This window comes from Stegastes partitus, unplaced genomic scaffold (assembly GCF_000690725.1).
Source record: "Stegastes partitus isolate 25-593 unplaced genomic scaffold, Stegastes_partitus-1.0.2 Scaffold670, whole genome shotgun sequence".
Classification (NCBI taxonomy): Eukaryota; Metazoa; Chordata; class Actinopteri; family Pomacentridae; genus Stegastes; species Stegastes partitus.
In genome coordinates, this window is record NW_007578401.1 from 287,242 (window position 1) to 313,022 (window position 25,781).

Genomic DNA, 25,781 nt, shown 5'->3' on the forward strand with positions numbered 1-25,781 from the left:
TAGCGCTGATTGAATTAAGCTGTTTCCTTCTTTGACTAGCTTTCTGATACAGAAGTCAGCCGCTGCCGCCGCCGCCGTGCACATGCAGCACTCGCACAAACGCTTCCATGCACGTATCCAGATGTGCACGTGCAGGACACATGAAGGTGTGCACACGTGTACGAACCGAATCTGACGAGCCATCTGTAGAAATCTGCTGACCAGAGTCGCTCAGCGAGATGTGGACCACGTAGACGCTCTTAGAAGCGTCTCCGTAATGCCATTTACACCGTAGTATTTTAATCAATTTAACTGGCCTTTTTAGATATACTTGGCTCTTTCTAGTGTTAAAAATAGGACAAATGGTCTTTTGGAATCAGCTGGGGAGAAGTTTAATCTCATTGAATGGAGCCAAAGCCAGACGTTTAGCTCCACACAGTGTAGAATACAAGATTATACCGGCCTGATATAGCCCTTCCACCACCCGTTTATTTTTATCCTCTATTAAGGCAGCGATATCCTTAAAGGCTGCCAAAATTATCCTGTAAAAATGCTGACTGGGAAATATGAAAGGTTCCAGGCGGGTCTAGTAAGCAATCTGTGCGCATGGTGGAGCAATGTGACTGCTGTGCTTGCTATACCAACAGGGGTGACCCCAGTTGGATGGAGAGGTGAGACTAAATGAAAGTCATCCCTGGATCTTAGGGGAGCCAAGTCTGGAATACCAAGCCGTTCTTCAAAATGAGATTTACTGCCAACGGAGGCTGCTTTACATAAATGTTTGTTTTGTACATTTTTTTATTTTTATTTTTATTTTTTTTGAAAACTTGACGATTCCTCAGCAGCTAAAATAATTTCTACAGGATGCACCGCCGAGTCTCCACTTAGAGTATTTTGATAATCCGCTCGTCCGTGGAGGTAATTTATACAGAAGCAGCCTCTTTTATTGTGGGTTTGGGACCAACTAAGAGGATAATTTCCTTATCAAACGCGCTCTGAGTCATTTGAAACACAAAGTTTTGTTCTTAAGTTAACCGTTCCTCAGAGTGAAGCCGGTAATTGAAGAGTTACTAGTGCCCTGCGGGTGTTCTGAGACGCTGAAGACGAAGCGGCGGCTCCGTGACGTGAATCCAATGCACGCGCAATATTTTCCTTCTTTCAGACGTTTTTCTTTTTTTTTTTTTACCAATGAGCACGCTTATCTGTTATTATCCAGATCCGTGCACCAATACATATGAATGAATGTTTTGCTTTTTTTTTTTTCTTTACACACAAGCATGCAACAAAAAATGCAATTTCGTCTAATCGGTCTGCAGACAAACTTACCCGCCTGTCTTGGGGCTAGCTCGTTACGTACGTCACCAGGCTTTAAAAAGCTGACACCAAACAGGCCCCCTTTTTTTGCTGCCATATTGGAATGAACTTGAGATGAATGTATTGATCCCGGATGGCAATGACACAACCTGGCTTCGCTTTAAAGGTGACTCCGTCCAGACCGCCTTGTGCCGTGGAGTCGCATAGGAATCGGGTGGTGTCAAGGAGCTAGTTTAAAATTAGAGCATATGAAGGGGGGGGGCTCGTACAATTGATTTTGTTTGTATCTGATGTGATTAAACGCAATGGTTTGCTGTTGCTGGAATCCCAATCGTGGCTTTGACTGGAGGCAGGTTAGAGGAATGTCCTGGAGATAATATATGCCATTTGGTGATTGCCTTTAACCAAAGTGACTTCTCATGACTGAAAAGCTTTTAATAACAAACGGTGCAGTGAGGGAGCGCCGGTGCCGCGATACGTTACGCGCAGACGGTAATTTAGAGGTTTGGGGCGACGAATTTTTCTTTAAAATTCTGATTATAATGCGGCGAATGCAGCTCGATCAGAAGGTCTGATGAAGGCTCCTGATGTAGACATGTGACCACAATATGAACCGCCGCAGGACAGAGCGTTTAGAAGAGGCTGAACAACGAGCATCATTTCATCAATCATTACACAGCCGCTATGATCAGACGTGAAATGACCGTATGGATGTTTCACACCGCAGACGAGGCAGATCCACTCCCGGGTCCCAGCGTACATTTCCTCCCCTCGTCGTGTGAGTCCGGCTCTCTCAATCAAGACGCCGGAGTCCTGCTACAAGCCTCTGATTAACACCGCCGCTCTCGTAGTTTTGTTTTAACGGCCCTCGGTTAAATGAGAAATTAAGAGGCAAGAGATAGAGGCTAATAGCATTTATTAACCCAGCGTGAGCGGGCAGCGGGGCAACGCCGGTCCTCCACCGGCCCCGTCTAGTCCTGGTGGCTCAGGCAGCGCGGCCCAGAGAGGGGAGTGGAACATAATAAAACCCAACAAATGCACCCAGCTGATTAATGCAGCCCTGTGGCTATAGTAATTATCCCTCTCCACACTCCTCCAGCAGACGAGCCAAACAAGTGTGTGGCAGCGAGAGGGAAATGTGCAAATGATGGATTCGCGCGACTCGGCGCCTGTTTAGCGAGAAACAAGTCGGATAAAGACGAGGGTTTTGCTGGCTGTCGAGGTGGAGTCGAAGCTTTTAGAAGTTCACCTGAAGAGAATTGGTAGATGATATAAAGGAACGCTCTCATCAGAGGTAAAGCGTGCAGAATAAGATTAAACATGTAAATATCAATACACAGTTAAAACAGGAACATAAGGTTCACAGCGAGACTTCTTCTGTCAGATTCCAAATCAAAGATGCTCTATGGCCAAAGTCAGGAGTAAAAAATAATCTAGTTTAATTCTAAAGCTGCACATTTTAACAAGAAAACCATCACGAATGAAATATATGTTCAAGAAAATTACTTTTTACTTGAATATTTTCTCTCATTGATTTTTCTGTGATTTAATTACAGCAGCCGTTGATTAAAGGTGATGTGACAACTTTATTATAACCAATTATTTGAGTTTAGTGACATTTGAGCCAAATAAAACTTTACAGCAGTCAGTTCCATCACAAACTGTCCTGTAAAGAAACTGCTCTGACAGAGATATTCAAGTGTCACCTGGTGTTTGCTTCAGTTCATTCTTTAATAGTTTTTGCGTTCAAGAATTAACAAATTTGTCTGAGTTATTAACGGAGCCATCGGTGAACTTTCTGCTGAGCCACCGTGAGTCTTCTTCAGAGAGGTCAGGAGGTCGGACATAAAAGGCCGGTTTGCTCGTGAATCAGGAATTTAATTACATACAAGCAGTGTGACAGAGAGTCCCCGAGCCCGACACAATATGTAATTACTATTTATCGACAGATAACGATTGGTTCTTTTTGAACTTCTCCCAAACGAGCCCCTGATCGCGCCGACGGTTAAATCTCAGCGTCTTTGATGTGATTTCGGGGGGAAACGTTTTGATCATGTCCGACCGGGTTTTCTGTGTCTTTGCTCGCAAAATTCTGTTCTCTGCTAAACTGAAACCAGTTCACAGCGACACAGAGAGTGTAAACAGAGCAAAATAAAAAAAATATGCCAACTGAGATCGCAGACTGCTCTGATCTCCTCAAAGAGACACACTGGTGGTCACAGAGGTCTTGCTTAACTACAGACTTAGTGATTGGATTACTGTTTCTTGGTTTGGCGATAGCGTGACGGTGGGATTACAGACTGTGCGCTCAATAGATTTCCTGTCAGATGCCATGAAGCCCGGCGTCCCCACCCGGTGGAGGTTAGCTCGCCAAGCGGGAGGCGGATGAGCCTCAAATGTACGTATGGTCCACCTCAGGAACCCGGAGGCTCGGAAGTGATGCAGGAACAGGAACAAATTGTTAATCTGGAATAACTGAGACATGAATTAAAAGGTAGAACGGCTTAATTAACCAAATTAGGAGCTTTGTTTAAGGGGAAAAACAACTCCTATAGCTGAGTTACTTTCACGTGCTCTCTAAATTTTGCATATCAAAGTTTGAAAAGTTCAAGGTGCTTTATTTGAGCCACATGCAGCTTTACAGGACTCAGTGACATAAGTGGCAAAGAATGCAGTGCAAAAAAAGATCAAATAAAATAAAATAAAACAAAAATGCAATAAAATAAATAAGGAAACAGGTAGTGCAATATTTAATTAGATCGTAAAAGTGAAGGAGAATCCAGCAAAGACAAGATTTCTGCGTTTATGTTTGTGATCCGCATCGGCTCCATTAACTGGAATCATACATGTCATGTGAACATGTTCCCGTCTGTTCTCCTGCCTCATTAAAAACATAAACATATCTCCTCTATTGATCATGTCTGGATGTCTTAATCAGATCAGCAGGAATATCCTGTTTTTGTTTTGTTTTTTTTCTTCCTCTGCAGGAAAGTACATTAAATGCCAAAATATTGATCAAAAACGTAATTGAGAATGCACAGCTCCTTTATTAAAGCAATCGGCCTTTTGCTCCTCTGACTCTGATACGGACTGACATGAAAAGAAAACGCTCAAATTTGTAATTCTTTTTCTTTTTTTTTATATTTAAAAGACGGCAGGGAAACAGAGTCTGTCCTGAGGCTCCTGGCGACACGGCAGCGCTGTAATCAATAAGAGCGTGTGATGGGTTTTGCATCGATCAGGAAAATGTGGGTTGATGAAGTGGGCTGGAGGGAGGGTGGTGGGTAGTGGTGGTGGTGGTGGTGGTGGGGGGCTCTGGGTCTCCTCTGATGGGCTGCCACATTACACGGACGTGGTAAAGATCCACTCAAACTTCTCTGTTGTCGTCATCGTTATTATCGCGCCTGCCGAGGTCATTATCGCTCTCGGTTCCTTACGTCCTGCCTCTGTCGGGATTGGTGGATCCCCTCGCCTCTCAGCGTGATTGGTGAAATGCGGTGGGAAGCAGCTGTCATTGCTTTAAAGGAGGGCAGGCTGTGGAGAGCCGGATCCGTGGTGGAGAGGATAAAAGGGAACAGTTTAGCTCCATAAGCTGGCATTGAGCCCTTTAAAGCACTGTAAACAGACCTGTTTAAAGCAGCCTGAGTGGACGTGCTGCTGCTGCTGCTGCTGCTGCTTGTCAGGAGCTGCTTTTACCTCTGCAGTCTGTAAACACAACAAGAATCTGTCTGTCTGTCTGTCTGTCTGTCTTTTTGGGGCTCTGCCTGTGTCTCTGTTTCGCAGCGCTCCCTTGTGAATGGACACCGACTGCTTGCCCATTAGTCCATCTCATCTCAGTAATCTTTCATCACCATTGGCCGCCCCCGGGACAGCCTTCCCCCGAAGCCGACCAATGGCGGCGGCTCCGTGTGCGCCGAGCCACTCCCTCCTCCTCTTAAAGAGCCCCCTTGTCTTCAATGGAGACTCAATCCCCTCACCGACTTACTCAGCCTGAGTGCGCTCTCACCACCGCTGCTGCTGCTGCTGCTGCCGCCGCCGCTGCTCTCCATCCATCTGCCTCTTATCTTCTATTCTCTCTTTCTCTATCCATCACCTTTATTGTTTCCCTCCTTCTCCACACTTCCTTCCCCTCTTCCTCGGCTTCTCGCTCCTGTCTGTCCGTCCTCCTCACTCCTCTTCTGAACCATCCTGAGCCTGAGCGAGCAGCAGCACCTGTGCAGACTGGAGGAGTTTGTTGGGCTGAGGCAGAAGGTTTTTTTCTTCTTCTTATGTTTTGTGTGCATGTGTTTTGAACAGGGGGAGGGAGGGGAGACAACACCCAGGAACACCTGACCAACAACATTTCATGAAGATATGTGGAGACTTAGGAGCTGATCTCCTCCTCCAGCTTTTGCCCAGCTGTTCTATCTGTTGTTGTTTTTTTGTTGTTTTTTTGTTTTTTTTCTATCGTCACACCTGGAATGCTTAACGTGGACTGATGGATGTTTCCGAACTGTGCATCCCCGACCCTCTTTGCTACCACAACCAGTAGGTGCTTCCGTTTATCTATTCCTTGACACTATTTATCCTCCTGCTTTGTCACTATTTTTATTTAAATTTACTTTATTCATTCATTTTAAAAAAACAAAAAACAACAAACTATCGCCAAAGACGGGGGAGTTCCTCATGCTGGTTCCTGTGTCCGGTAGTAGAGACATTGAAGCTGCAGTAGCAGAAAGCGGTAGGGAGTCCAGGGCGGCCGGTCGCCCTACAGCTGTCCCGCTCTGCATCACGATCCGGGCTTTAAACCTCAGCCAGCGGGGAAGAGCCAGGGGCAGAATAATGCAGCCGATACCCAGAATACTGTTGTGTGGGAGCAGCCGGCGTCCCGGGGAAAGTAAACTGTCTGATCTGAGGAGACATGTAGGACTGTCTGCCTGGACAGGGGTTTGTTTTATCACTTTATTCTGGTGGTGAGGATTAAATCCTGCTGAAACCACATTGATAAGCACAGATTTTAATTATCTCCAAAGTGGCAGCACATGTCAGGAATGTAAAGTTAAAATAATATAAAAGCAAAGCGGTTTATAAGTGCAGCGTGTCTGACAGTAACTCAGGGAAGAAACTCTCCTGCAGCAGCAGCAGCAGCAGCCCTCACTGCTGCCGCTCTCCTTGCATGCTTCGAAAGACGCTTTTCTCAACAGCAGATATGACTGGACGGGGGTCAGCGTTCACCGGGATCCTCTTATTGTTAAGCTGTAGATGGGATTGGAAAGGTTTAACCTGCTTAGCACTTTTGACAGAGGTACAATTAGGGATGTTTCAAACTCCACAAGACTGTATAAAAAAAAAAGAAGAAAGAAATAAGAAGCACGTCCTGTAAAGTTAAACAATCAAACGTGGAGCGCTTTATACAGTAATCAGAGCTGATTGACTGGATGAGAAAACTCCTGACAGTGAAATCACACTTTTATTATTTTATTTTATTAGAAGACGTTCGTGCTCGTTTTAAAACGTTTGTAGATTTTATTCGCTTTGCAAAAATTGTCTTGCTTCACTAAAAATGCACATATCTGTTTAATTTCACGTTCATTTTTATGTTCTTCTGGGAACCAAAATTGCAAATCAAGTATTAAAATCAGTGCAGTGGATGTGTGAGACAGAAATTAAACTGAACCACCACAATTAAAACAACTGCTGGAAAGTGAAAGAAACTGTTTAAAAAGTGAAATAGTAAACCCAGAATGTGCCAGAAGAGCTGATATTTCATATAAAAGTCACTCATCTGGGTTAAATAATGTTGTTTAAGGATTCATAGTTGATGTCGTAGATTTTAGTGATGCTAAAAAACACACACACACCATCTGGAGTTTTTTTTTTTTCTGTCTCAGACAAAACTATTTAAGTAGAAATGTGAATTAAATAAAGTTTTAATTACACGTTAAAATCACTTAAAGCCAAATTCAAATTAGCAAAAGCGACAAATCCAGCAATAGGATGGTATTAATTAACCTCTAGTGACCCTGGGCCGGGCTTCAGCGTGTACCTTGTGTGTGTGTGTGTGTGTGTGTGTGTGTGTGTGTGTGTGTGTGTGTGTGCATGTATGGATGCATTCAGTAATGTGTGTTTTAGAGGTGCACGCCGGTACACGTTGACATGTAAGCAGCGTGTGGCTCTGTGCATATAAACGTACTGAAGCTGTCGGATCCACTGTTGGCTCACATTTGATGGGGCAGCACTTTTGTTTTTATGACGCTAACACAACGTTCACACAAAGTCACGTCTCTGTAGAGCTGCACCGCTGGAGTCTCCTCAAGATCCTGAATTAAACTCGCTGCACTGATTGAGTTAAAGGGAATTAAAGCTAAACAGCTTTTCATGACTGTAAATTGTAAGAACACTAAGAGTGTCTCAGAACCGATGATTTAATGCAGAGAAGTAATTGTGCAGAAGTAAGGGTGCATTTATACAAAGCTGCTAAAGCTCGTTTAGGTGTGGCTTTGGGGAATGCCATTAACCCCCTGAAGACTTTTGGCCCAACGTCCAAGCCACTGGCCTGTAGTTCAAGGTCTGATGGAGTCCAACTGTTACGCCACATTTCTGCTGCAGAAACACACACACTCCTCCAGCAGTAGACAAATGATGTATTACAGTAGATAAACTATGTGTATGTCAGCAATTTACCTTAATAAAATGCCCATATCGGGGCTGTTTTGGCGTTTTTTTAAATATAATTTTGCTAAATCTAAATTGGTAAAATCTAAATAAAGTGCAGCAAACTAAAGAAACAAACTGGCCTAGAGTTCACTGAGGTTTATAAAATTAAACTTCCATTAAAATAGCTAATCTCCGCTTTTTAGGTCAGTCAGATTCTGTGTGGAAACTCGTTTTCTCTTTGTTTTTAATGTGTGACACCTTATTTAAACCCATGATAGCATTATTAAAAAATAGCCAATTTATTTTCCTGTTGTTTTAATTTTCAAAGCTGACGCAGCCGATTAGCGCTCTGGTCGACAGCATCACCTAAAGTTTCTGTGCCCCAATAAATCACATCTATTGTTTTTTCCTTCTCGCTCCACCTGCTGTTCCTATAGGTGCCCTTCACAAGCAAACAAACAGGAATGCATAAGCGGTCAAACGTATGCGCGCACACAAACACACACACACACACACACACACGTAGAGATTGGACCAAAGAATCACACACTGACCTAGGATCTAATTTTAGCAGTGCCATACATGGGAACACCTGACTGTGTCTGTTAAGAGAAACACATCATCTTATCGTGCTCTGAATCTGCATTTATTACCCGAGTCGTGCTCGTGGTCGCACGGCGGCTCCGACAAACGCCTCCATTAGTCATTAATATCTAAAACATAAAATAAAAATAGATAAAAACACCACGAGCCGGCCGTTTGTCTTTCAAAACTCCTTTATTTGTGTATTTTTTTTTTTTGATAAATTAGCAGCACGTGGAGGTAAATATGCACAAAGGAAAATACGTCTCAGTTAAACTGCAGCAGAACACTTGAACCCTGAGCATGAAATATTTGCTGCGGCTGCTTCTCGCTGTGGGGCAGCGACGCTCAATTCAAGCTCCGCAAATGTGCAGAAAACTGGACGTATTCACCTGCTGCAGTGGATCTCAGTGACATATAAAGCATATTATCAGTAATAATACACTGCAATGTCGTAAGTAAGTTTGCTGTTTAGTTTTTGGAAACAGATTTCAAAGACAAATTTTTGCCCCACTTAAGTAACAGGAAATTTGACTGGAAACTGTGGAGTCAGTTCAACCGCTTTACAGAGCGTATGAAGTTTCCAGCTCCCTCTCGTCGCTCTGCGTATAAACAGCCGCCTTTCTGCTGCAAAATGTATGAAAGTGGTCAAAGTTTTGCACCGAAGGGGGTCGAGATCCGTCCCAAGCCGGGATAAGGACTCATGGATGGAGGGGAGCAGGTGGTGACAAGAAGAGAAAAAAAAAATCTGCTTCCATCCAACTTCAGTGAAGTTGAGGAATAATTTGCCAGAAACCAAAAACAATTGTGAACACCGAAGCTGGCTGCTGCCTTTTCTCATGACTGTCATCTTTATTAATGTCACACGAGGAAACAGAGCGGCTCTGTGTGACAGCATGAGAGGGGAAATAACTTCATTGCATGTCGTGACCCCTCCTTGATGTAGATATATCCTTTAGGCAGCCTGTCAAGGACTCTGAATTCATGAGGATGTAGATGGACACCTTTTCTTTTCTTTTTTTACAGCCGCTGTCCAATCAAAACATGAATGTGCCTTTCATGCGCCGAGCAGCAGAGAGGACTTCTTAGAAGGAGTTTGTTTTATTGATCTAATGAAATTAACACACGCAGACGGAGAAGAAGAAGAAGAAGTCTAATCATGGAGTGTGGGTCAGCCGGCATGTTTAATTTAATGGGCCTCATCGTAGCTTGGCGAGGTCTCACATTGTGAACTTAATTCCTCTTCACCACGTTAATTTGCATTGTGTCAATTGACCGGAGCGCTTTACTGTATCAGCTTGAGTCTCACTTGAAATTCAGCCCATGCCCTAATACCATTAGGCAAATGCAAAGTTGTGTCATTTACACATTTGGAGAAAAAAAAAAAAAGAAGTGGAGAGAGCGGTGGTGGATGAGAGAAAAGCCAATTTGTGCCGAACAAGGCTCGCTCGTGATTATCAGTGGATGTTATTACTGTGGAGAAGCAGACGTTTGAAGGTTATGTTTCTGGGCAGTAATTGAAATGCAAAATAACATTAGGATCGATGGCCATCTCTGTTTATTTATGAAATCAATATCGTAACTGTCCCTCATGAGTCCTCCTCTGATTCCCAATGACGGCTTAAGTCTCTGCTCGTTTATTCGCTCTCCCCTCCACCCTCCCCTCCGCCGTAACCTCCTTCCTCTGTCTCTTTTTAAAAGGCAGTTAGGGGTGTGTTTGACTTTGCAGAGAGAGCAATTTCCTAGAGGTGGTGGATGTGTATGTAGATGGGGGTTGATACTCCAGGTAAGGAGACATCATCCATGTGGGAAATCTATGCAATCTCTCCTCGTGGCAGTGACATTGAAGAGGCCATATGCTGGAAGTTCGCTGCACGGTGTGTGTGTGTGTGTGTGTGTGTGTGTGTGTGTGTGTGTGTGTGTGCGTCAGAGACAAAGAAACAAAGTGCATCGATGCGGCATAAACGCAGAGCTGCAACTTCAGGACCGGAAGCTTCAAAGTGGAGGTTTAGAGGGAGGAAGGAAAAAAAAAAAAAAGGAACAGAATTTACAAAGAGCTTAATTCGCCGCCTCTGCAGCACCAATCTGTCGTTTGTTAACCGCTAAGATTCACTAACTTACACTAACTGCACCGCTTCTGGAACTTTCAGCCGCGTCACCGTGTCCTTCTTCTGCTCATGAAGTCCTGAGTTGAGAAGAGTCGCTGCAGAAATCTGACATAAACCGTAAAATATCCACATAAGCTGTGATTTAATTAGATGTGAAATCAGTTGATCAAGAGCTTCGATAATTGATTTTGACTTTTTTTTTTTTAATCACTTCTTAAAGATTTATTATAGATGTATTTGGTGGTTTTCTTGTTTCTCTGAGACTTATGATGGAAGTTTTTTATTTTATTTTTTCAGATGTTTTATTCAATTAACTGACTATCCATGAAAAACAGGCAGCAGATGAATCAATGCCTTTAATTTTGCAGAAATTGATGAAACACAAAACGTATTTGAAAACCTAATGAAATGCTTAAAAACAGGCGATGTAAATATGTAGCTCGTGTGCTGAAATGCAGCGCAAAGAGGCGCGATACGGACAAATCTAAATTACAATAAAAAAGAAAGAAAAAACTGAGCTTCACTGTTCCACAGTTTGGAGGCAAAACAGAAAGCGTTTGGGTTTTGTTTTTTTGTCTTAAGCTTGTTTTTGGGACGTAGAACCTGAAAGAACTGTAGGAACCATGTGAGCACCATTTCCAGCAATACAATGTGAGATTCATCGTTAGTAATTACAATTTTAAACGTAAACGGAGGCACGAGAGCAGAAGACCAAAGACGACATCGAGCAGATTTTAAATTTAAATTAGAAGGACGTCTCTTATAATTTTTCTTCTATTTCTTCTATTCGCGGCGCCGTACGAATCGCATTTAACACCGCACACCTTCTCACTGACCTTCATTTGTGCCAACGCCACGTTAGCCACATGTTGTTGTTGCTGCTCGACGCTGGGACGACACACGCTAGCCCATTTTCCCAGTCGCATGACCATTCATTTCCCAGACACCTCGGCCACGGACTAACAGTGTAATCTATGTGTCAGGCAGGAAGGGGCACTCAGTTTAGAGCTGATAGAGTTTGCCCCAAACAAGGACAGCCTATCATAGAAAGATTAATGAACTAATTTCATGCATGGCTCCTTGCCTCTGTCCTTCTGTGCCTCCATGTTTGACTGTGTGTTCAGCACCGTGATTTACGCCGCGTTCGACGCTACAAGCTTAACCCCGAGCTCAACGATAATATTTCCCTTCGGTGGGAAAATACTATGTTTAACTCTTCGCTCCAGACAAGGACGGCGTGAGGTCACTCCGCACAAGTGTTTTGAATATGCGTTTTATTTTATTTTTCTTTACCACGGCGGGTAGATTTATTGTGCTGGAAATCGGAGGCTAGAAAACATATTTCATGGAGAAGAGGTGGATGGATTCAGGATTTATGTGGGGAAGCTGGGGATCTGCGGCGCTGCCAGCACGAGGAGGGATGCCAAAACACACACATGCACATGCAAACATTTGAGATTTTAAGCCGCTCTGTTGGGGCGTTTCTCGCGCCCGTCGCTCTTTGGCTCCCAACTAATAGCCATCATTTTTTAAATTTATAACTGGTGGCTGATCTTTAGCGTGCACGCTCATTCTGTAGGTCGCGTCTAGACGTTCTTTCAGTTTGGTGGACACACTTGAAACCCGTGCATCTGCCGCTCCGAGGCGTCCATTGTGGGACCGTCTGGGCCTCTCCGAGCAGCGGCACAGAGAAGGCAGGTGACCTTCACGTCTGTCTGATGAGTCTTGCTTGTCTGCTCGGTTTGTACCATTTTTCTGCACGGCGGAGCAAACACTGCCCCATTAGAAATGAGGTGCAATGCGTTTGTGTGTGTGTGTGTGTGTGTGTGTGTTGCAGGGACAGGTTGAGGAGAGTCAGGCAGCGCTCAGGAAACTCTCCTCATACCAAGAGGGGGGAAAACCAAATTATGAAACTATGAAGCTATTTCTGTCTGCGTGAATTGGTGGCTCGTGCCATTATTTCATTTCGACAGATTTGAAGGGACCCATTAGAAATTTCCATTAAACCTAACAAAAAACATCTCCCCAGCGTTGCTGTGTGCTAAGTGTGGAATGAACTACTTTTTACATATGCCACAACGTACCGTCCCGTAGGGAGTCCCCCTATCTGGCTGCGATGATGTATTAACTGTTAGCACGCCGCTCTTTCCAATTCCCTCAGATGGGAGAAAATATAGCGGCCAATTGACTATAGGTGCGCGCTGATCGCTAACGAGATTTAAGTCCGGCTGTGAATCTTTCATAAACCACAACAGCCTCAGAATGAAGACCAGCATAATGTTGTATCTCTCCATCTCGCACTATGTTAACAGTCTTGGCTGATTAAAAATGCATAAGGAATGTCTGGGACCCGTAAGAGGAGGGTTTATTTTTTCATGCCTCATCTGGAACAGGAAGGAAGCAGAGGATCAATAGATCTGATCTGGGCCCAGGGGTGGAGGCTATCTCCTCCTCCTCCTCCTCCTCCCTCCCTCCACCCACTACCCGTTAGCAGTTAAAAGAGAGGTTTCATGTCATCAGCGCCTCATGGCTTCATGCCTCTATAGGAACACTCATGCAAAAGAGGGGAAAGAAAAAAAAACTCCCAAACATCTCAAAAAAAAAACCGAGGGCAGCGCCTGGTCGCACCGCGTTCAGAGGACTTTAAGCGGCATTAGCTCTCCGTTAGTTTCAGACATTCTTAACATGGCTTTCCACGACTCTCACACAATATTTACGACTCGCAAGAATGTCGGGCCGAAGTTGTGTAAGATCAACTCCAACTGTGACAGACAGAGCCAGCGGTCCTCACACAGAGCCGGGCCTCATTTCATGCTTCGTTTGAGGGAATATGACTGAATACACAAGCTTCACTACACTCTAAAAAATCATGTCTGTGCTCAGCAAAAAAAAAAAAAAATGAACAGTTTGCTTTTATCTTTGTGAGTAATGACAACTTCTAATTGAATATTATGTTCAACCAGTTAAAGGAGTTCAATCTGTCGTGTTAAGACAGACGTGGAGACGCACAATCCTGAGTCAAGGTGAAGAAAAATTAAGTCGTCAAGCCAATTTAATTAAGTTGTTTCAACTTTAATTTAGTTTGAAGTCACAGAAACTAGAGTTTAAATTACACACAATATTAACATTACACTGAAATATGTCAAAGTGTTGATCTAAATCTGTACCTTAAAGAAAAGCTGTTGTCAGTCGTAGTTCAGCAAAACGCATCATTAATCAGAACATTTAACGTGTCAAACAGAGAGTTTCATGTCCCGTCTAAGCTTTACAATAAAACGTGAAACCAAAAAGGAGTTTCTGCAAGAGCTGCAGAAATCCAAACAGTCCCTCCGGAACCGCTCTTTGTTTTTTTCCTCATGTTTAGTGTGTAATCCAACCTTCACAATGTTTATGATGAAAATTTTGGAATAAGGAACTTAATCCCAGGTCAGTGCCTCTCGCTCAGCCCAACGTAACCCGGCACCGTCCACTGGCAAAATAACCGGGACTATTGATTGGGTCATGTATTACCCATGATCCTCCATATGCTGAGTGTAACACCTCTCTTTGTCCATTAACAGCCTTCTGAAGTTTCATTCATTCATTTACTTCTGGCAGCCGACCAATTGTAGGCATTGTTTGCAAGATGTATGGGGCATCTGTTGACATGGTCGTTAGTTACCATTTTGCCTGAGAGGAATAAAGCTACTGCAGTATATCACTTGGCATTCCAGCACATTAATGGTTGTGTCTGTAACACAATCTATCAAACTCAGATGAACCGGCTGATGAATTTGTCACGGGATGATCGGCGGTCGTGGTGGAAAGCAACCTTCGGGTACATTAGTGGTGGTAATTTCGTTGATGCGGCAGTTTTTTTACTTTGGTGCAAGGTTGTGTGGCTCTCTGGAAATCAGACGGAGCGTTTTTCATACGATTGGGGCTTTTTGTTTTATCCTTCAGTGCAATGAGTGCATGATGAAGACAAACTGGGGAGTTTCTCTGATCATTTTAAAGATGTTCTGTTATTGGCCCAGAGTTTCTGCTCAGTTCACAAGATTTGTAACAATCTGGAAAATGAACAAACGAATCCTGCTGAGCATTTTGTCGCCACGTCCGTCCCCTGTTCATCCATTTAGGATTTAAACTAATGCAGCTCTTCTCCTGTGTGTGTTCCTCCAGGTTGCTAACCAGAATGCCCTCTGAGGACCGGCACTTATCCTCGAGCTGTGGTTCTTACGTCAAAACCGAGCCGTCCAGTCCGTCCTCCTCGCTCGTCGACACCGGCAGCCACCACAGTCCCAGCGGCAACTCCGACGCCAGCGGCGGCTACATCAACGGCGGCAGTGGGCGCTCACACGCCCTGGACTCCCCGCCAATGTTCAACCCGGGCATGCTGGGAGGCGCCAGCGCCTGCTTACGGCGCTACGAGGAGTGCTCCGGCGGCATGGCAGACGACTCGCCAATCAAGTGCGAGTACATGCTCAACGCCATTCCCAAGAGGCTGTGCCTGGTGTGCGGCGACATCGCCTCGGGGTACCACTACGGGGTGGCCTCCTGCGAGGCCTGCAAAGCCTTTTTCAAAAGGACGATACAAGGTATTTCCCACGTACTCGTTTAACCTTCACGGGCTCACCTGAGCTGATCATGAATGTCTGTAGAGCTGATTTTCTCTGTAATATAAAATCTTTAACACAGCAGGCGACAGAGGACTCAAACCGTTCGCTCACACCTGCAGAAATCTGGACCCTGGAGCTCAAACTCTACAACCTGTTCGCACTCTGATGCTTTTAGTACTTTCTCATCTGCTCAGTCTTGTGATTGGCTGAAGTTACCTGTGACTTCATTTTCTAAAATCTAAAAAAAAAGAAGCTGGGTTGAGGTGCAGAAATGTAGTTTCCTCTTAAATTACAATCTGCTGAAAGGTCAATATGGAATTTTTGGCCAAAGATGTTGGAGAAAAAATACTGCCTACCCAAGCTTTAAGTAAAAGTACCAGTACAGCACTCTGATGTTTCTCTATTATCAGTCAGAATCCTGCCTTCAAAGTCCTACATGAGTAAAAGTATAGAAGTACTGTCAGCAAAATGTCCTGAGAGTTTTAAGAGAGTCTGCTGTGCTGCTTGTCACACGTGTTTTTACATCAAGGTGTAAACAGGATGTTACTGCACTGAGATAATTTTATCTGCATTATATACAACTAGCGCCAAAAGTCGACCAGATGAGTCTGAGTGGTTGTGAACGGATTATTGTAAAAAGACAGAGGACTAACCAAAGTTCAGCTTCACACAAATATTTTTTTAAAAATGTTTCATGAATCTTTGTCTTTTCTGCAAAATGCTGGATGATCTCAGTTAATTAAATGAAATAATCTGATGAGGGCTAAAGGAGGATCAAAGCAACTCATAGACAAATAATAAAGTGACAAAAACTACAACTAAACAGGGCTTTTTTTTTCTTTTTGTGAAATGCTTTCAACGATGCTTTGTGTGTTTTTTTAATTCTAATCTGCAAAGTAACTCATAAATCAAGATGTCAGGTAAAAGTAGTGAAATAAAAAGTTTATTTTCTTCCTCTAAAACGAGTAAAAGCTCAATATAACATAAAACAGACGCCATTAACTCAGCGCACTGCCTTTAACTCACACTTCTCACAGTAGACAAAGTGCTGCCTCTTCACGATCCCCTCTGTTGTCTTTTTATCACCTTTACCTGACGGGACGTTCGCTGACCAGATGAGGGATTCGATGTCGTGTTGGCCCACGTGGCTCCTCGGCGCCGCTCGGCAACGCTCTGCTCTTTTGGGACTAATGCGGCGTAGTGATTACGAGTGTCTACAGCAGGCATTAGGCCCAGACTGTAAATCTGCTCTGGGTTGTGAGGGTTTGTTTTTTTTTTATGTCTTTGCATGTGATTCATACATCTGGCATCGACTCTGCCATGTGTGGGACCGGCTCCAGAATAATCACTTGGACGGAGATAATGTGCCACATACTGAGATGCAGATTTTTTGTGTTTTTATTTGCAGCGTTTGTGTCTGGATGCACAGACAGGAGGTGAAGTGAGGCCACAACAAGGCAGGCACATTTAAATAAAAGAGGTTCTGGTCAAACCTCTCTGAAGCATCTTCTTTATTCCCCTTTTTAATTTTATTGTCAGAATCACTGCCGACTGATCAAACAGCTCGTTGATTTATTGTCCAGCAGACTTTACAGGTGCTTCTGTTGCTGCTGTTGGACAACACAAGGATAAAAAAGAAATGTTTGTTGCTCAGTGAAGGTTGACAAGCGGACAAACAGGTGCATTTTCATATATATCTGCTTCATCAGCTACTTCCTGCCACACTTCAAACACAAAAGGCGTGTTTTAGACAGCTGCTTATTGTCTCTGTAGTTTGGATATTTTATCATAAGTGATTTAAAAAAAAAGGAAAAATGATTATAATGTGGTAGCAACGCACTAGAATCAGTTTCTGGATGCTGAACGGCACAACGACGGCTTAGAGTAGAGAGAAGTCAGAGAAATACCGTGAGAGCAAACTTATAGAGGCAAAAATCACTAAGGAAAGAAAGAAAGAAAGAAAGAAAGAAAGAAAGAAAGAAAGAAAGAAAGAAAGAAAGAAAGAAAAAGCAATTGTTAAATATCTTTGATTATTTATCTTCAAAATAGAAGAAAAAAAAACATTCTGAATCAACGTTTTTTCAAATTACCCCAAGATGTGACCTGATCTGGAGGAAAACAGTGACTCTACATAATGTAGTTATTTTACTATTGACATTTTTAATTCGTTATTTTTGATCTGCTCTGTGAACACAACCTGCAGCTCATTTAAAAAGTCCCTGAATTAGTATTTTGGCCGTTGGTCGTAGCTGACTCACTGCACCAAGCAGCGCAGAATTTTATTTTTTATTTTCTTCTTCAGAGTCTAGTTAATAAAAACCGTTTGTTATGCAGAATATTTAAATGAAGCTTGTAAAATTAAAAGATGATGTTAAGCTTAGAACTGATTGTTGGTTTCCGAGGGTCACAGATGACTAGTTCAGGGACCGTCGGAAAGTTGAAAATCTGACGCCTGATTCTGTTTTTATAGCTTCTTGCGCTAATAAAAAGTGTAATTTTGACCTTTTGGAGTTCACAGGGCATCTTAAAAACATTGGAAAGCACAAATATAGTGTTTAAAACTGCTGTTTAAATGTAATTTTGGCTTCTCTTTTTTTTTTTTACATATCTTGAATATCAGTTTTTGTCAAATCATTGGAAGTTTCAAGGCTGCAGTCTGACCAGCAACACAGTGAACAATGCTCATGACTTTGTGTCGCCGAGATCCTCCTTCTTGTTCTTCTTCTTCTTCTTCTTCTTCTTCGTGTCCCTCTCGCTCTCCTTTGTGGAGGACAGGCCCGTAATGAGCTTAATCTGTCCGTCATTCGTCCTGAGCCGCGGGAGTTTCAGTCAATAACAATCAGTGTTGGGTGACTGTAATTAAGAACCAGGCATTTCATTGGGAGAAAGTCAAGAGAGGAGGGTGGGAGGTGTGGATCTGTTCTTTGCCCCCGGGCCCCTCGAGCTCACACCCAAGGGGGGGGGAGACGGAGGCCAATTAGAAGCTCAGGCACGTGTTGTCGGGGGGCAATAACAGAGGAAGGGGAGCAGCAGAGAGCGAGGGGGGGAGAAGAGACGCCGAGGAGTCCTCTAAATAAAAGGCAGAGGGACGGGGGACGTGGTCATTCACAGAGAGGAGAAGGCGCTTTAATGGAATGGTAATCAGGAAGGGGGGTCCCGGCCTCGGCAAAGGAGGAGGACAAGGAGAGGTCCAGCCTGAGTGGAGATGGGCGCGTGGATAATAGCATGGCATAATAATATATCAAAATTTAGAGGGAAAATAAGAGAGGTTAAGGAAGGATATTAGAGTGGTTGAAATGTCCTTTGAGGAATAAAGGTGGACGCAAGACCTGATTAACTAAGAGGCTACGCCGACAGCCAGCTTTTAGAGGAGGGCCATTTGAGTCTATTGTGGACCCCCCAGTGCAACCCCCCACCCACCGCATGCACACACACACACACACACACACACATGCAGGTTATTTTCAGTCCATCCAGGTAAAAAATATCCCCTCTAATAATCCACTCTATCCTTTTATTTCTAATTGCTGCATAAATGTGGGCGATTAGCGCTGCAGCTAACGAGTGTTTTCATCGTCGATCCACGTGTTCGTTGTTTGGTCTATAAAATATCATCCTGCGTTTCCCAAAGCCGAAAGTGACGTCCTCCAGAGTCTCTACAAAACCAGAAATGTCCGTTTATGTTCACCACGGATTAAAGAAACCAGAAAATGTTAAGAATTAAGAAGCCAGAATTAGAGACTTTGTTTTAACCACAACAGTTGGGGATTAATTAAAAAGTACACACCTAATTGATTGATTGGCTAATCGCTGCAGCTCTATGGGCACCGTGACGGGAACTTAGAGTCCAGAATCCTTTTATTGAACGTTATGCACACGTTTCCGTACACGCGACGGAAGTCTGGGCTTTGAGCTAAAGAAAAATGGCACAAATAGACTTCTGACAAGCAAGTATGAACACAAATAAGAGAGTATAAATGTAAATAAGAAAATATGAACACAAATAAAGTATGAACTCAAATAAAAATACATAAACACAAATAAGAAAGTATATAAAGACAAATAAGAGAATATAAACGTAAATTAGAAAGTGTAACACAAATAAAATGTATAAACATAAATAAGAAAGTATACACATAAATAAAAAAGTATATATGTAAATAAGAAAGTGTATAAACACAAATAAGAGAGTATAAACACAAAGTATAAAGAGAAATGTTCAAACATAAATCTAAACATTCTGAAAAGACGCTGCAATTTTTGACCTCTTTCACAACAGAAACTTCACAAAAATTGACAAAAAAGAGACCGAGAAGGCAAACTGTACGATAAACTCTGAGTAGTTTCTCCTTCAGTAAATGGAGACGTCAGGAATCATCGTTCCTTCTGCGTCATCGCTGACGGTTCAAGTTGTGTCACACATACAGGAGTGTTGCTCCACAGTAGAAATGTGGCGCGTTGTGCGATTGTTAGCAGAAATACGGAGGATACGTTTCACACTCACATAGTGACGGCTGGACGAAGCGCACAATAAACAGAGACGTTGTTTTAACTGCTGCAGAACAATCAGCAGATACGAGCGAGACACCTGGAGGAAGCATTACATGTAATCTAAATTTAAAAATGTTTTTGTGGGTTCATATTCTGCTAAAAAAAAAAAAAAACAGAGCAAAAGTTGTGCCCATTTACATTAATTGTATTGAAAAGACAAGAATCTGTTTGTTTTTGCAGCGTCTGACGTTTACATGACTTGAGTGCAGTGACTCAAAAACAATTAATCAATTAAGACAATAACAACAGAGCAGAAATTCTCACTTTTGCACAAACTGGCAGCTCACAAACACGTTCTTTTACACTTTTTTTATTATTATTGCATGAACAATTTCATCTTCCAAAACTGTTTTATTCTTTAGTGGGAAACATGAAGTCACAGCCCCGTGCGCTGATATGAGAATGTTATAGAGCACATGCTGCACTATAGAGCTGCTACACAGCGTGCGTCTCTGCACACGAGCGCTGCAGTGTACTTTATTTTCCCTCCGCTAATGCCTCTCAGTTTAACAGACTTTACCTACCCTGAATCCAGCAGCAGCCTCTGCCAACATCCTGGCGTGGTGCCCCGGGCCCCTAACTGTGCATGTGACCCTGCTGGCACCATCAATGCCAGGGATCCTGACAAATGTTGGCACCTTCTCCTTGACCAACAGGGGGTTGTGTGTGTGTTGCTGAGGAGGAGGAGGTGGGGGGAGCAGCTCTGGCAGATCTGCAGCAGACAACACCTGGTTTGCTGTTTTTAGGTACCATTAATATATGTGTGGACTTACGGGGCATTGTTTAAACACTCAGTCACGGGATACTTGGGCAAACAGGATTTGTCATTGGATTCTTGGGGTCGTGTGAACGCATGATGTGAAAAAAAACTACGGCTAACCGGAACCTGGTGAGAAAGACAAGCAGCAGATTCAATATGTCTGCGTTTCTGGCTGTTTTTGGACCCGAGTGATTAAGTTGCACAGGAAATATTTCCATAGCGAGCCAACAACCGCCAAGACGGACTTGAATAATACATCGAGCTTTGCTACATGATACAGCGAGCCTTCGATGGTCCAGTCGAGCAGCAGCAGCTCCTGGTCTTTACTGGAGAGCATTATGCAGAGTGCTCGGCTGCGCCTCCATCTCCTCGTGTTGCTGAGGGAGGGCAGCTTTCCCATCATCCTTTAGGTGAAGAAGGATGGGCTGGAAGGGGTCGCGGCGAGCATCGCGGAGAGGACGCTCTGCATTAATGAAGCTAATTTATCTGTGAATCAAAATGGGAGTGGGACTCCGGGGCGGGGAGGTGCTTTTTACATGTCCCATCAAAATGCCACTAAAGCCTCCTCTCCTTCAGGAGAGTCACACCGGGTCACCTTGGGACAGGTGTGTACGTGTGCGCACACACACACACACACACACGTGTTGTCGTGTCTTTTATTGTCTTTCAGTCGCTGCTTTTCTATGCAAGAAATTTAAAAACTAATTCTTCCTGATGCGTATCTTTCAGGGTCACAGAATAATGAATTTATTTATCTTTTCATCTCCTGCAGGGAACATCGAGTACAGCTGTCCGGCCACCAACGAGTGCGAGATCACCAAGAGGAGACGAAAGTCCTGCCAGGCCTGCCGCTTCATGAAATGTCTTAAAGTTGGCATGTTGAAAGAAGGTGAGCACCGAGTCATTCATTTTCTCCTTTCTGTTTGATGAGTGTGTGGATCTGGCTGCGTAGTCGGTCGGCTTATTATTCAGGTTGGATATGTGGACAAACTCTTCCATGTTCATGTCAAGTATCAGGAAAAAAATTATTTTAGCTTCTCAGTGTGAGCAGCTGCTGTTTTTCTCTTTTCTATCTCATATCAATGGATGTAGTTTTAGATTCTTAATTGGACACTTTGAGCTCGTCACTATTTTGGGCTGTTTTTAATAAATAATGGTTTGATAATTAAAATAATTATTTGCGACATTTTGACCAGCTTTTTGAGAAAATTACAACAATCAATTTTTCTTTTCAAAATAAAATCCTAAAGCTAGATTTTTCTACAACATTTTGGGTTTATTATTAAAAGAATGAAGCTCCCCTCTATGATCACTTGTTGTTGTTTTTTTGGGGGGTAATTAACAAGTAATTTTATGAGAAGTTAAACACCAGCTCTTGTAGGTTTTAACACCAGAGCTGACGGTCGTTTAGGCCGAATAAAACCCGAGTCTTTGGTGTCGGGCAGAGCATCGGTCAGTGATCAGATCTGAAAGCCGGCGGCGGCCTCGGGGAGACACCGGTGACATCACCCGCGAGCCTTACTTACCTCTCCTCACGCCGCCGAGCCTCTGGGTGTTTAACTCAGACGGGTGGGAAAAGCTGCTGACTTGGATGTTCTTACGGCGAGCGAGCGAGATGTGTAACCGTACTCTTGAAAAGCACAGGCTGTTCCCCCGAGACGCCCCTCTCTCTCTCTCCCCCGGGCTCTGGGTGTCTCTCTCTCCCACTCGGTCTGTCTGTCTGCCTTCCCCTCTCCTGCCTGCCATATTGATCCACTAAATGCTTTCCGAACATCCCACCTCACTTCCTGCACGTGTTGTTTTTCCTCCAGCGCGAGGCCCCTGGGACCACAGAGGGAAAATCTAGCCGATAGATTTTCTTTTTTTTTTCTTTACCTCTAGAAGAGAGAGGTTTTTTTTTTTTTCTTTTTGTTTGCTGGCTTTTTTTGAATTGTTTAGCGAGAAGAACTCTTCGACACTGATGCATAAAGTCCCAACTCTAAGCTCTGTGCTTTTTTTTACGTACCGTAGAGAAAATGATCAAAACCTGCTGAGCTCAGTTGGGGCTTCGCTGCACCTTACGGGACAGACTTTCATGAAACCAAAAAATGTCTGAGAGAGACGTTTCTGTGTGTGACACCAAAATTAAAAATAATGTTTGCATCGCTGTAAAACAGACGCACAGGAGAACACTATTGATCACCAGAAGTCTCCCGTGCGCGCTGTCAGCAGTGATGGATTGATTAACCCCCTGAACCCCAAACAGCTCCTGGTCATTTTTTTTGCTCCTGTCGCTTTTTTTATTCTCTGTGGGCTCATTTTTCACTGCAATAAAAAAAGTCCTCCAAGAAAAAGAAAAAAAAAGCTGAATTTATTTAATTATCTATTTTACAAAAATAGAAAAAACCTGGCTTCAGCGTGTACAAGGGTTTTCCTGGTCCCCACAGGTGCAACAAAGACGGGAATCAAACTTTAATTTGCTTCCTTGCTCGTCTCCAGTCTGCTCTGTGTGAACACCGCCTGCAGTTCAGCCCAGCTCAGGTGAAATATTCCTGAATCGGTCGCAGCTGTGGCCTTACAGCTTCTCGGTTTCACTGACGAGAGCAGAATTTTTAGTCTTTATAAAGGATTTGAATCCAGCAAATGATTTGTTTTTCAAGAATATTTAAATAAGACACAGAAAGAAATGATTTTGATCAGATATTCCAGCACTAAGCTTATTTTTTGGTTATGCTTCACTGGTTTAAGAACCGTCAGAAAGCTGAAAATCCAAAGATTGTTTCTGTTGTTATCGTTCCTGGCCTGATAAATGATGTAATTCTGGAGATTTTTTAATCATAAGATCAGGTTTTGGGGTTCAGGTGGTTAATTAAAATAAGTATTTATATATAGCTTATTTATTCATGCATGCATTTAGGATTTTTTTATAACATCACACACAGAATTAAAGGATTTATAAAAAGAAAAACAATTAACCCGACCAGCCACCAACATGCCGTTAAAAGCTAAGTTGACAATTAGCATCATCAGAGTCTTTGCTTTTATCTCCAATGGGAAATTATTTGAGCTGTGATATCATTAACGTCCCTCCGCTGAGCAGAACCAACCCGAGACGCCGGCGTTCTGTCCCAGACCAAACACGCTGGAGCTCAGCCGGCTGCCGTCCACGCTGATTGTATGATATACTGTATATCCTGATATAAAAAAGAACATCCCAAGAATTTGTTTACAGGCTCCACTTAGTGGCAAAACAGTTACGAGTTTCCTAAAATAAACCCATCGTCATACAGTTTTCTTATGTTCTGCCAGCAGCAAACACGTCTCATGATAGCAGCCAGCAGCAGTTAACTGCGATCTGCGCCGGTAACACAAGATTGTATGTCAGGCTCTTAGTTCACTTCCACTAATACGACGTCGCTGTGTGCTGACGTCGCTCTGTTTGTTCGTCTCAGACCGGAGGGCCATCCATTGTATTGGTGTTACTGCACTATTTATACACACTTCTTGATGTCTTCATCCCGGCCCAAATATCTCATGCCGAGCCTTTGACTCCGAGCCAGAAAAAAAAAAAAAACAGAAAAAACAAAGTTGCCTCAGAAATAAAGCTGAGACTATTAGCGCGTGCTTAAAGGCAGAATGGCGGGGTATTGTCTGCGGAGAGCCGAGCTAAGCCGCTGAATGTGGACGGTCGGCGTGAGTGCGATGCAGCGCCGCGGTGTGTGGCACAGTAGGTGATTCTCTAAAAGTGATGGCATTCAATTAAAAGGGAAAAGGACATTTAATCATGGAATAGTGCCGTGGCGTGGCCTCTCACAGACTTAGAGGAGCCTTTGATCATGGAATCAGTGGGGGGACGGCGGCCTGCCCTACTTCATGCAATGAGATCACCACATAGCAAGTAGCTAAGGGCCGGTCATGGAAAAGGAATAATCACACAGTGTAGTGTGACTGCAGGTGTCGTGTACAAAGCCGTGGTCAGCTGGTCTACCAGGAAACCTCCGCGAGGTTCTCGAGCAACATCGAGTCACTTCACTTGAAAAAGCACACACTGGTTGGTTGAACCCAACTGCAAAGACACGTGAAGCTCAGATGAAAGGTCATCCGAGCATCATTCGTTTCCCCAAAGAGGTCGCTCTAAAAAACTCAGTGTTCCATCCACAGTTGAGTATTTAGTCAATTTGAAAAGTGGAGGAGTTGCAGATCGTTGTAAAAACAGTTCAGAGAGAGATCAGTGATTGTTACCTGCACTTATATAACGCTTTAATCCAAAGCGCCTTACAATGTGTTTCTCATTCACACACATTCATACACTAGTGGTGACAGAGCTGCCATGCAAGCTGCTGCCTGCCATTGGGAGCAACTTCAGGTCAGTGTCTTGCCCAAGGACACGTCGACATGTGACAGGGCGGGGATCGAACCAACAACCTTACGATTGGAGGACAACCCGCTCTACCACCTGAGCCCTTATCTGTTACCAGATGCAGCTCAGGTGCTACAATAAAAGGAACATCAGGTATGGGCACAGAAGGAGAGTTATGTGGTAGAAATCATTCATAATCTCTAATAACAGGAATAACATAAATAATAGAAGTAGTAGAAAATAGAGTCTAAATTTATTCAATTCAAAATCAACAATTGGGCTGGACCTGAATAGCTGAATAGCTGACTATTCGTTCGCTGTGCTGGAATCGGGATTTCAACCCTAACCCCCGGCCACCGCCATCGACACTGATGGTGGATACAGCACTGTGACCGCTGATGGCAGAAACGCCCGCAAACAGGAAACAGTACTGTGACTGTTAACCTAAACACCTACACTGGTCTCATTAGCCATTATTCGTCATTAATTGGGCCAAATATCCAGAGAACAGAAATTGCTCTTCGGACCAGCCCCAATAAACAAACCTAAAGGAATCCACCAAAACAATCATTCCAGCAACAAACGTGAGGCCGTCATTGGGATATTCTGAAGAAAATCAAAGTCTTGAGTTGGTCTTCTCTAAGCCTCGACCTGAATCCCACAGAGCACCTAAAGAAACCTCTGTTTGTTGATGATCCAGTTTGGATAAACCGAAAGCTTGGATGGCAAACTAAATACAGAAACTGTAACTGTGGACACCAGTGGAACCCTTACTTGGTGTTTAGAAAACCGTTTTGGTCTCCAGTTGTTTTATCATTCAAAGTCCTTTTTGAAGAATATATAGCGTGAATTTTGAGCCCATTGTCTTATGTTATGTAGATTTTTTAAATCAGCCGTCGCCTGATACACACAAA

At 43.5% G+C, this 25,781-nt stretch overlaps 1 protein-coding gene across 1 annotated transcript in view; it reads left to right on the forward strand.

Annotated features, from left to right (window-relative positions):
• Window positions 1–5,521: 5,521 nt before the first annotated feature.
• Window positions 5,522–25,781, forward strand: part of LOC103363571 (steroid hormone receptor ERR2-like) — a 41,477-nt gene continuing 21,217 nt past the window's right edge. The window contains exons 1-3 of the mRNA XM_008290396.1: window positions 5,522–5,820; window positions 14,781–15,196; window positions 21,301–21,417. Of these exons, the coding sequence (XP_008288618.1) occupies window positions 5,771–5,820; window positions 14,781–15,196; window positions 21,301–21,417 (583 nt within the window). The 5' untranslated portion in view covers window positions 5,522–5,770. The remainder of the gene's footprint in view (window positions 5,821–14,780; window positions 15,197–21,300; window positions 21,418–25,781) is intronic.